Below are 12876 nucleotides of genomic sequence, written 5' to 3'. Positions count from 1 at the left end.
GCGTTATTGGTTGTAATGACGCAAAGATAAGAAACCATAGGACACGCAATTAAAGGATAGAGAAGAAAAAAGGAATTTCATTCGTTCTATTACTTTCAAATACTTTAGAACTTGTGGCAAACGGCAATAGACTATCATGCATCTTACATTGGTCATTTATCATTTACTTGAATTCACAGCGCAGTCTTTCTTGAAAATTAATTATTTCGTTTACGTTGCACGAAAAATTGACGCTTTTACGTTGGAAATGGTTTCAAACCTATTTCAACGTAATGTACGATTTACCTAATAACTTATTTTTGTTTTGTCGAACCTTGCACAGATTTCTAGCAAGTAACAAAATCGACGAAATCGACAAAACAAATACAAGGAATTTTCTCTCCTTACATACCAGATCGAATATACCGATGTTTCTCTACTTAGCGTCGTTGCTACCAAATACCCAATTTACTGGAAATTTAGTGAAATTTTCATTATGGGCTAGTTCGATCTCATCACCGTTCGAGAATCATTACACAGAATAATTTTGTTTTAAAACATGATCGTGAACCAAATTGTCTACTTTGATCTTAATTTGTAAAGTCATTCTATAGAATCACTATTTTCTTGTATTCACGCAGTTTCTTTAAAACTTGTGAATGCGTCATAAGAAATGAAAAAGAAAGTCCGAATTCAATGATTTGTTTCCTCTCAACAAAGAAGAAAGAGCTTTGCACCTAATTCACAAAATTCGTGCTGTCTTACATATGTTGTTACACATAATTTAATATACAGTACATTGCGTCATTGGCAAAGACACAAAGGACAAAAACCGCAGGACACGGAATCAAAGATAGAGAAGAAAAAGGGCATTTCATTCGCTCTATTACTTTCAAATTCTTTGGTATTTGTGGCAAACTGCAAGTAATTAGATTATCAAGCATCTAAAATTGGTAATTTGTTATTCACGAATTCATAGCGTTCTCTTTCTTGATAATCAATTATTTTAGTACCTTGCACGAAATTTTAACGGTTTTACACGTTGGGAACGGGTTCAAGCCCGTTTTCAATGTAATGTACAGCTGTCACTTGTTATTCACTTGAATTCATAGCGTTCTCTTTCTTGATAACCAACTATTTAGTACACCTTGCACGAACATTTAGCGGTTTTACACATTGGGAACGGGTTTAAGCCCGATTTCAATGCCATGTACGATTCACCCAGTACGGATTTCTTTCTCCGATGTTTCTTTATTTTGCGTCGTTACTGCCAAAGGCCTTTCATTCGTTCTATTACTTTCAAGTACTTTGGTACTTGTGGCAAACTGCAATAGACTATCAAGCATCTTATATTGGCCATTTATCATTCATTTCAGTTCATAACACACTCTTATTTGAAAAATAATTATTTCGTTTACCTTGCACGAAAATTTGACGGTTTTACGTTGAAAACGGTTTCAAACCAGTTTTCAAAGTAATATACGATTTACCCAATAACAGACTTTTGTCATTTTGTCGAACCTTGCACAGATTTGTAACGAGTAACAAAATCGACGAAATTGACAGAACAAATACAAGGAATTTTCTCTCCTTGCATACCAGATCGAATATACTTGCCCGATGTTCCTCTACTTTGCGTCGTTACTACCAAATACCCAATTTACTGGAAATTCCGTGAAACTTTCATTATGGGCTAATTCGATTTCATCACCGTTATAACACCGAGAGTCATTACACACACTCATTTCGTTTTAAAACATGATTGTGAACCAAATTGTCTACTTTGCTCTTCATTTGTAAAGTCATGCTATGGAATCAGTATTTTCTTGTATTCACATAGTTTCTTTTAAATTTGTGACTTGCCTCATAAGAAATGAAAACGAAATTCCCAATTCACTGATTTGTTTCCTTTCAACAAAGAAGAAAGAAATTCCCAATTCAATGATTTGTTTCCTTTCAACAAAGAAGAAAGAGCTTTGTACCTAATTCACAAAATTCGCGCTGTGTTACATATGTTGTTACATATAATTTACTATACATTGCGTCATTGGTAGTAATGACGCAAAAATAAGAAACCATAGGACAAGCAATTACAGATAGAGAAGAAAAAGGGCATTTCATTCTCTCTATTACTTTCAAATTCTTTGAAACTTGTGGCAATCTGCAAGTAATTAGACTATCAAGCATCTAAAATTGGTAATTTGTCATTCACGAGTTCATAGTGTTCTGTTCCTTGATAATCAATCATTTCGTATACCTTGCACGAGATTTTTAACGGTTTTACACGTTGGGAATGGGTTCAAGCCCGTTTTCAATGTAATGTGCAATTGTTCACTTGTCACACTCTTTCTTGAAAATTGATTATTTCTTTTACCTTGCACGAAAATTTGACGGTTTTACGTTGGAAACGGTTTCGAACCCGTTTTCAATGAAATGTACATTGTAATTCATAGCGTTCTCTTTCTTGATAACCAATCATTTAGTACATCTTGCACCAAAATTTAACGGTTTTATACCACTGGGAACGTGTCATGTACGATTCACCCAGTAACTGATTTCTTTCTCCGATGTTACTCTACTTTGCGTCGTTACCGCCAAATACCCAATTTACCGTAAATTCAATGAAACTTCCAAAATTCTGCTAGTTCGATTTCAGCACCGTTATAATGCCGAGACTCATTACACAGACTTTGAAACCACAATCGTGAACCAAATTGTGCGATCCTAATTTGTAAAGTCATGCTGTAGAATCACTATGTTCTTGTATTATGCAGTTTCTTTTAAACTTGTGTGATTTGTGTCATCAGAAATGAAAACTAAATTCACATTTTTAATGATTTGTTTCCTTTCAACAAAGAAGAAAGAGCTCTCTACCAGATTAACAAAATTGCGGTGTGTGAAAACATTGCTTCATATAATTTACTATATTCTGCGTCATTGGTAGTAATGACGCAAAGATAAGAAACCATAGGACACGCAATTAGGATAGAGAAGAAAAAAGGCCTTTCATTTCTTCTATTACTTTCAAATAGTTTGGTACTTGTGGCAAACTGCAATCGACTATCAAGCATCTTATATTGGTCATGTATCATTCACTTGAATTCATAACACACTCTTTCTTGAAAATGAATGATTTCGTTTACCTTGCACGTAAATTTGACGGTTTTACTTTGGAAACTGTTTCAAACCCGTTTTCAATGTAATATACGATTTACGCAATAGGGGATTTTTGTCATTTTGTCTAACCTTGCACAGATTTCTAGCGAGTAACAAAATCGACGAAATCTACAGAACAAATACAAGGAATTTTCTATCCTTGTATAACCACTGATTTTAGAAAAGCGATCTAAGTTAGATATCGAAGACGAAGCTGAAGCGAATGATCGACGAATACTCGAATGCGTTGGCCGGCGCGCGTCGTAGCTAAAGCTGTAATATAGTAGTACTGTAGTAGGGGCAAGCATGGTATTACCGGACGCATGGTATTACCGGACACGCACATTTTTGCGTACTAATGACATTCTGTACGCGCGAGACTTCGTAGATTAGCCTCACAGAACTTTGTGTGGAACGAAATCGCAAAAAACGCCACATAAAAAATGTAAAAACACGAAAAAATTCACATTTTACCTCAAATTTATAGTTGAGTGACCCGCACCTCGTCATAGTTAATATTCATGCATGTTTGAATCACATTTCGCGACTGAAATTCTATGAAATCCCACTCACATACAGGAAAAATGCTGAAGATTCTATTTAGAACCAAAAGTTCACTGATCAATATCGGAAATTTGTAGCTATCGTCCTCAAACGCGAACGATGCGGAATAGTTGTGCGCTAAGGGGCACGCAACTCATCGCCCGCGCGTGCAGCTCCCATAGACACAGCACACACATACTCTAACCAGTTGTCGATTTCTCACAAGGTTTTATTGCGTGAACTGTTCGAAGTGGTCAAGACAGACATTTTACTTCAAAATACGAAATTTGAGCCTCATTTGTCGATTTTTTTTTGTCATCCGCTCGGTGAGAATGTATACGGTGATTTGCTGGATGATTTGTGATTCTGGTGCAAGGATTAGGTACGAAAGACCTCGATTATTCGATTACGAAAATCGCGTCCGGTAATACAATGCGATTTTGCACCGCGCAAAAACCCACTATTTTTAGAGGGGTATGTTTGAAGCATATTTTCTAAAAACTGGAACGAAGAATTGACATAAGTTGGCTGAATTCGTAATTTCCATGAGTCTGTGAATAAGTGGTGTTATTTTTAGCCGAAATTTCATTCTATGAGTACGGAATTCAAAGCCACAAAGAAAAGCGTCCGGTAATAGGATGTGCCACCCTACGTATAAAATTGTGTGTACGTGTGAGCTGCATGCAGCATGCATGCAGCACGCACAAAATCCATTCTAGCAGCTGCGCGCACTCGATCGGTACCTTGGCTATGTTATGATTTTACACAGGTTTATGTAATTTTGGCGCGTATGATGCATGACAAATCATTTTAAGATTTAGAAACCCGTTTGATTTTAATTCGTCATGAAACTGGGCGATCAGTGTTACTAGTACCTGATTCGTAATGTATGACCTGAAGTTCGTAGTGTTTAAGAAGATTTGTACAGTACCACTTCGGGTGACAATGCGAATTTGTACTGAATCATTGTTAAACAAATGTAAGATTCGTCATGACATTGTCGTTTGTCACTCAGGAATTTTCATTCGTCATTACATGATATTAATTCGTAATTACATTTCAAAGAATCGTACTGTGAGTAAAAACATTTGTAGTGAGTGATGAAAAGTTGTCATACCACTCATGACAAATTACTTGACAAACTTTTGAGGATGACCTACGAATTAATTCTTTCAGTGTATGTGCTGTGCATGATTTGTAGGTTCGTATTATGTGACTTGTGTTTGCGTTTGCGCGTAGCTGTGTGTGTGTGTGTGTTTGTGTTTGGAGTATAATAATGTAATATGTGGAAACTGTGCATGTGAGGTGGTTGTATAGTGGTAGTGGTTTGTTTGTCTGTGTGTATACGTGTGCCTGTATGCGAACATGTGTCTGTTTGTGTTTTTTGTTTTGATGTTTGTGCGAACGAACTTTTTGAGCAGCAGGTACTAGTGTGGCAGTTAAAATGCCTTTAACGTGTATGTATAGAGTTCACTGCGGCGTTGATTTCAAAATAGTATGGGTGTGTCAATTTCAGCGGTGAGGCGGGCTAAGAGAGAGACCGAGAGAAAGGGCATACGAGGGAGGTACCCTCCCTAAATGTTATCTGTCTATGTTCATTTTTTTTTTCAGTGCAGTCATATTCTTCCATGAGTCGTAACTTCAACTTCCATATCACTATTCTTTGTCCAAGAATAAGTTTGGCACGCTTTATGCATGAACGAATAATTTCGACACTGTCAGCTCTAAGATCTGTATTTATCTACGACTGACGATAAGTCTGGTTCTGCTATGAGATACACTGTAATTAATACACTTCAACACTTCGTGAGTTTACTGAACAAAAAATGCAGCTCTTATGCTATTTATTTTTCCAACAAGACTTCAAAAAAAATATATATATTTTTACAATACTTTCCCACAAAAAAAAAACATATTACAATTGCGTTCGTATTTACACCAAAGAAATTATAGAAACGTTCAGGAGCAATCCAATAATATAATATAATATGCTAATAAATCCTTTCCTCATGTAAACACATCCTAAATTAATCTTATAAACACATCCTAGACCCGGGTTGAATAAAATACCTGTGGCTCAATACTTTACTGTGCGCACGTGTGGTTTCAATGTATACTGTCCGACGGGAATGGGGGGGGGGGGGTGTGAACTAGTCTGTGCGGTAATGCAGAAGTTGCCTGGATAATCGCGATGTCGAGGATGTCGTCCGGCTGGCGGGAGTTGTCGTCGTGTCGACCGAGATGCCACCGCTTGCACCGGAGGACTACCAAGGTACGGGAATTCTGTCAGGGTAGCGGGAATTGCCCTCACGCTAACCGAGATGCCGTTGAGCTAATGGTGATGCCGTCACTGTGATGCCGTTGAGTTACCTGACGGTGATTCCGCCGAGCGTATTTGCTATGCCGTCGAGATAACGATGGTTCCGTCGAGATAACGATGATTCCGTCGATGTAGTGAGGATTCCGTCGAGCGTATTAGCGATGACGTCGAGCCCAGCTCGTCAGTGTCGATCTATAAGGGGACATTATAACCACCTCTCATAACATTATATATTCACAGGGTAATATCAATCATGAACCACAGTTCAATACTTCCTTATACTTATAATGCTCCTGTATACTTCCACCATGACAAACAGACCTATATATACATACTACAGATATAAACCATCGCCATGTATATACTCATAACTCACTTAACATATAAACATGACAGATCATCTCATATAAACTATCTCAATCAAAAACCAGCTGAACTGTATTCTCTTAACATATATCCCTTTCTCATTATAACTAACCTTTAAATCCTTCAGCAACCAAAATTACATTTTAACTTATCACTTAACAAACTTCTAACCTCATTCACTTTAATTATGAACAACAAAACCTGGATTGTATTTTCCTGATACAACCATAGAAAACCTAAATACATTGTATCCACAGCTATCGCGGTAAATTTAACCATTCCACCTATAACATTCACCTGCTGACTTGGCCTGCCTTCTTGCCAAACTACAACAAATCCTATTGCACTCTTATACAACATATCCAATCTGATATATAGCACAATCTTTACTCTAACATTCTTAATCCACATATTATTATAGTGAACCAGCGAACATAACATAAATCTCTATATACAAAAAAAATATATATATATAACAATAATGACGAACTCAGAATATTGCAAAAACAACTTAATACAGCTACAAAACTACTTACGTCTGATTTGGTGTTCAGACCCTGAAGTAATGGTGAGGAGGAGACTTCAGCTGTTGTCAGTGCCTGCAGCATGTCTTGCGCGTGCCCTGCCCTAATGCGTGGGGCTGCTGTGCCATGACTCTCCTGCCTGAAATGCAGCGCTGCGTTGTAGGCCGATCAGCTACCTCTCTACTCCTATCACCAGTGAGTTAGAAGAGCATGTCTTGCTCTGACAGATGTTCAGATCCAACTGATTTCCCTCCAAATTTACTTTCCTTGTCGCCTCTAATATAACTCCACCCTCTACTGTGCTTAAACTGGTTCCAACTAGCTTTCCCCTTTTTATTACATGTCCCTTTTCTTTCCAACTAATTCCTCCTTTTGGCTTTAAACCTATCTATCCCAACTATCTCCCCCTAACTAAATACCTATTCTCTCCTACCAACTCTCCCTTTCTACATTAGCCATTCTACCCTGACTCCACTGAGCCTCCCTCTTTCTTCCACACTGTCCTTTCTCCCTAACCACTTCTCTCCACCTGGCTTGCCCGATTCTAACTTTCTATGCTGTTTACGCCTGCTGTCCCCATTTCCCACCTGATGGCTTGCCTGAACAAAGGAATCTCACACATTCCACACTCGCACTCTCAGTCACATCGTGACATATCACCCCCTACTTTAAGAAATTAGTCATATCTAATTTTCTAATAACTTTTCGGTGATATGACACTTCTGAACATTTCTCAACAAACACACATCTAGACAGCATATCCTACAGCTACTAAATCATCACTCATGAGCTATTACTCAGTGAGAATGACAACGGTGTGACAATTTGCTCACCAACTTGTAATACCTGAAATATATACAACATCTTACCTATATACAGAATAATTCATGAATCTGATAATCGAGTCCGATAGCCTGCACCGACATTTTCACTATCTTTGACTGCAGTGATAAAGAAATTGAAGTTGATCGTCATCCAGCTCTGGTCCCATCTGTACGTCTCGGACCGTCTCTGATGAGGTGAGTGGTGGGAGGTGTAACAGCTCGCCGTCTGGTACCGAGGCGACTCTGTCCTCCTCCTCATCTTCACTCTCATCCATGCTGTCATCAACTACTGGCGTGCAGGCAATGTCTAGGACTCCTGCACGTTCCTGCCGTCTGAAGAACTGCTTCAGGAGGTTTGCATGGAAGGTTTTTACCTTGCCCCCTACATCAATCTTGTAGTCCATCTGACCTACCTTTCCAACCACTTTGAAAGGCCCTTTCCACTGCATGAGCAATTTGTTGCCATCAGTGGGAAGGAGGAGCAGTACTTCGTCGTCAATTTCAAACTTCCTGGCCTTGGCTTTCTTGTTGTACTGTCTCCGATACTTCTCTGCTGCTCTCGATAGGTTCTGCTGAGCTAGGTTGCAAGTTGCCTCTAGTCGGTCTTTTAGGTCCAGCACATATTGGTAGGTCGTCTTCGTTTCTGGCTCCTCAACATCACTTGTCCATAGCTCCTTGAGAATGGTTAGTGGACCTCTAACCACCCGTCCATAGAGGAGCTCGAAGGGAGAGAATCCCGTACTCTCTTGCACTGCCTCTCTATACGCAAACAGAAGGGGATTGAGGTACCTGTCCCAATCTTTCGGTCTCTCCTCACACATCTTGCGGAGCATTGACTTGAGGGTGCCATTAAAACGTTCAACTAACCCGTTACAGGCAGGGTGGTAGGGTGTCGTCGTAAACTGGCGAATAGACAGGAGTCGCGAGATCTCCTTCATCATCTCCGAGGTAAATTGGCTACCCCTGTCAGTCAGCACTTCTCTTGGTATCCCCACTCTTGAGTAGATACCCATCAGTGCTTCTGCAATGGTTTGAGTGTCAATCCGCCGCAATGGTATGGCCTCTGGGTATCTAGTTGCGTAGTCGACAACTGTCAGAATGAAACGATGTCCATGACTAGTTGCTGGCTCGATTGGTCCTACCAGATCCATAGCCACACGCCGAAATGGTTCATCAATCAGTGGTGTAGATCCGAGTGGTACTTTTGTGACCTTCCCTTTTGGTGTTGTCCGCTGACATACCTCACACGACCTACAGTAGCGCACTACGTCTGCGTGCATCCCTGGCCAGAAGAAATGAGTCTGAATCTTCTCACTTGTTTTCTTTGCCCCTAAGTGACCTCCTAGAATCGACTCATGAGCCAGTTTCAAAACTCTATCACGAAGCTTACCCGGTACAACTACTTGCAGCACAGTGTCAGACCCTGGCGTTGCCTCGACATACTCTCGATAGAGCACTCCCTTCTTATACAGTAGACGCGAAGAACTACCGTGGCGTCTCACCTTGACCTCTCCCGTCTCTCCCGTCTCTTCATGGGGGCTAATGAAGTACCGTCAGCCTGCGCCTTGATAAGGTGGTCCACACTAACCACATCCTCCACTGGTTTGGGTACGATAAGTGGTGGCTGAGTTCTCCTTGCTCGCTCCTTCTGTCCTCTTGTCTCCACTGCGTGTGCCTGAAGCTCTGGAGGTGTCCACGATTGGTCGGGATTGGTTGGCTCCTTCACACCCGGTATGTTTCCGAGGATGACGTCATACACAGGCCTGGTCATGCATAGTGCCTCCACCTGTCCTCGGAAGTAGGGCGTATCAAGCTCTACGCGGGCTACTTGGAAGCTCTTGACAGTCCCGTCAATAAGAACACACGTCCTCTCCTCTGAGGTGAGTTGCTCATCTTTCACAAGGCCCTGTCTCACTACCACAGTCGAACATCCCGTGTCTCGCAGCACGTCCACTCGCTTGCCATTGACCCTGCCCTTGCAGACTGGCATCCTTCCTTCACTGGTACCACACGCGACCGCAGAGAGCACAGGTAGTGTACCTCCACAGGCCAATTTCACTTCGCTTCCGTCTTTGGTGAGATTTCGCTCAACAACCGGCGACCTATGTACCACAATACACATCGCACCTTGGTCATGGTGAGTTGACGAACTCCCCTTTCTAGTTGCCGGTGACTCCCCACCTGCCTCCTTAGGTGGGTCTCCCCTCGGTGAGTCTTCGAGGGATGCAGCCTTCTCTAGCCGCACTCGTCTTGCTCTGCAGTCCCTGGAGAAATGTCCGGCTTTCCCACAGTTGAAGCACACCTTCCCTGGTGCAGCATTTCCCTCGCTGGGTGCTTTGCCTTTCACAGGTGCATCTCCTTTTGGACTGCTACTATCCGACGGCTGGGCTCCATTTGGACGTTTCTCTTTCATGCGTCGGAGTCTCGGGTCTGCATGCGCCTCCCGGTACTGTTCCGCCAGACACAACAACTCTGGAAGCATTTGCGGTCCCCGCTCTCGTAGAAACATCAGTAAATCTTTACTGCATGTCTCTAGAATCTGTTCCTGCAGAAAGAGATTCTTTAATCCAACAGCATCATCACTATATGGGCTAAGTTCAACCCATCGATCCAAATATTTCTCGATTCTATCGGCAAATTGACTGTACGTTTCCCCATGATGTATCTTTGCATTCCTAAATTTCAACCTGTACCCTTCTTCAGTGAGGTCGTATCCCTTGAGTAACGCCTTCTTGACAGCCTCATACTGCATAGACTCTGATGCCGTAAGTCGAGACACAATACTCAGAGCTTTACCTGTCAACAGGGCTGATATAGCTATCCCCCAATCTGACTGATCCCATCCTACACTGGTAGCGTGTCTTTCAAACCTACACAGATACGCGTCTATGTCTTCCTTTCCATCTTGGAACACCGGAAGAGGAGGAACACTTGGCCTGTGTGTGACACGAGTCGCACTGCTAGACGTTCCTATCTCTTTCCTAAGTTCCTCGAGTTGAATTTGTTTGGCTATCAAATCAGTTTCGCATTGCTTCAAAGCCGCCTCTGCAGCTCTAGCTGCCTCTCTCTCATCTCTCGCTTCTCGCACACACGTGTCTACATATTCCTTTAATTCCATCCCACTAAGTCCAAACTCTTTACCCTGTTCTATAAACCTGTCCCTATCCATTATGTTAACCCCAGCAATAAACTCACCCAACGCAGCACAGCGGTATCAGGCAGGCACAGGAGTACTGGCAACGGTGCTTGTATCAGAACTGGGAATGGCACTGCAGCAGTCGAAGTCTCCGTGCCCCCTGTAACTATTTCTTGGTGAGAACATGCAAAACTTGGTTAACATAAGACAATGGAACACATACCAAATCTATATAATTACCAGTTTCTCAATCTAACCTAACCTATCAATGAAAGAAAAAAAATGTCCCTTCGTGGTCGCCATTTATGTCAGCTCTAAGATCTGTATTTATCTACGACTGACGATAAGTCTGGTTCTGCTATGATATACACTGTAATTAATACACTTCAACACTTCGTGAGTTTACTGAACAAAAAATGCAGCTCTTATGCTATTTATTTTTCCAACAAGACTTCAAAAAAATATATATATTTTTACAATACTTTCCCACAAAAAAAAAACATATTACAATTGCGTTCGTATTTACACCAAAGAAATTATAGAAACGTTCAGGAGCAATCCAATAATATAATATAATATGCTAATAAATCCTTTCCTCATGTAAACACATCCTAAATTAATCTTATAAACACATCCTAGACCCGGGTTGAATAAAATACCTGTGGCTCAATACTTTACTGTGCGCACGTGTGGTTTCAATGTATACTGTCCGACGGGAATGGGGGGGGGGGGGTGTGAACTAGTCTGTGCGGTAATGCAGAAGTTGCCTGGATAATCGCGATGTCGAGGATGTCGTCCGGCTGGCGGGAGTTGTCGTCGTGTCGACCGAGATGCCACCGCTTGCACCGGAGGACTACCAAGGTACGGGAATTCTGTCAGGGTAGCGGGAATTGCCCTCACGCTAACCGAGATGCCGTTGAGCTAATGGTGATGCCGTCACTGTGATGCCGTTGAGTTACCTGACGGTGATTCCGCCGAGCGTATTTGCTATGCCGTCGAGATAACGATGGTTCCGTCGAGATAACGATGATTCCGTCGATGTAGTTGAGGATTCCGTCGAGCGTATTAGCGATGACGCCGAGCCCAGCTCGTCAGTGTCGATCTATAAGGGGACATTATAACCACCTCTCATAACATTATATATTCACAGGGTAATATCAATCATGAACCACAGTTCAATACTTCCTTATACTTAATAAAGCTCCTGTATACTTCCACCATGACAAACAGACCTATATATACATACTACAGATATAAACCATCGCCATGTATATACTCATAACTCACTTAACATATAAACATGACAGATCATCTCATATAAACTATCTCAATCAAAAACCAGCTGAACTGTATTCTCTTAACATATATCCCTTTCTCATTATAACTAACCTTTAAATCCTTCAGCAACCAAAATTACATTTTAACTTATCACTTAACAAACTTCTAACCTCATTCACTTTAATTATGAACAACAAAACCTGGATTGTATTTTCCTGATACAACCATAGAAAACCCAAATACATTGTATCCACAGCTATCGCGGTAAATTTAACCATTCCACCTATAACATTCACCTGCTGACTTGGCCTGCCTTCTTGCCAAACTACAACAAGTCCTATTGCACTCTTATACAACATATCCAATCTGATATATAGCACAATCTTTACTCTAACATTCTTAATCCACATATTATTATAGTGAACCAGCGAACATAACATAAATCTCTATATACAAAAAAAAAATATATATATATAACAATAATGACGAACTCAGAATATTGCAAAAACAACTTAATACAGCTACAAAACTACTTACGTCTGATTTGGTGTTCAGACCCTGAAGTAATGGTGAGGAGGAGACTTCAGCTGTTGTCAGTGCCTGCAGCATGTCTTGCGCGTGCCCTGCCCTAATGCGTGGGGCTGCTGTGCCATGACTCTCCTGCCTGAAATGCAGCGCTGCGTTGTAGGCCGATCAGCTACCTCTCTACTCCTATCACCAGTGAGTTAGAAGAGCATGTCTTGCTCTGAC

General features: G+C 41.2%; 1 protein-coding gene across 1 annotated transcript; it reads right to left on the bottom strand.

Moving 5' to 3' along the window:
* Positions 1 to 9210: 9210 nt before the first annotated feature.
* LOC139721247 (uncharacterized) lies at positions 9211 to 10881 on the bottom strand. Its single transcript, XM_071632569.1, has one exon. It carries the CDS (start codon positions 10879 to 10881, stop codon positions 9211 to 9213), a length of 1671 nt encoding a protein of 556 aa, XP_071488670.1.
* Between the last annotated feature and the right edge of the window lie 1995 nt (positions 10882 to 12876).

Source organism: Diadema antillarum, unplaced genomic scaffold (genome assembly GCF_040938485.1).
Source record: "Diadema antillarum isolate AM-2024a unplaced genomic scaffold, OU_Dant_1.0 scf00000140, whole genome shotgun sequence".
NCBI lineage: Eukaryota > Metazoa > Echinodermata > Echinoidea > Diadematoida > Diadematidae > Diadema > Diadema antillarum.
Note: the sequence above shows the minus strand (reverse complement) of the source record. Positions and strands in the feature narration are given on the sequence as shown.

Coding starts and splice junctions, on each gene's coding strand:
- LOC139721247 (XM_071632569.1), bottom strand. CDS start 10,881: ATGGATAGGGACAGGTTTATAGAACAGGGTAAAGAGTTTGGACTTAGT.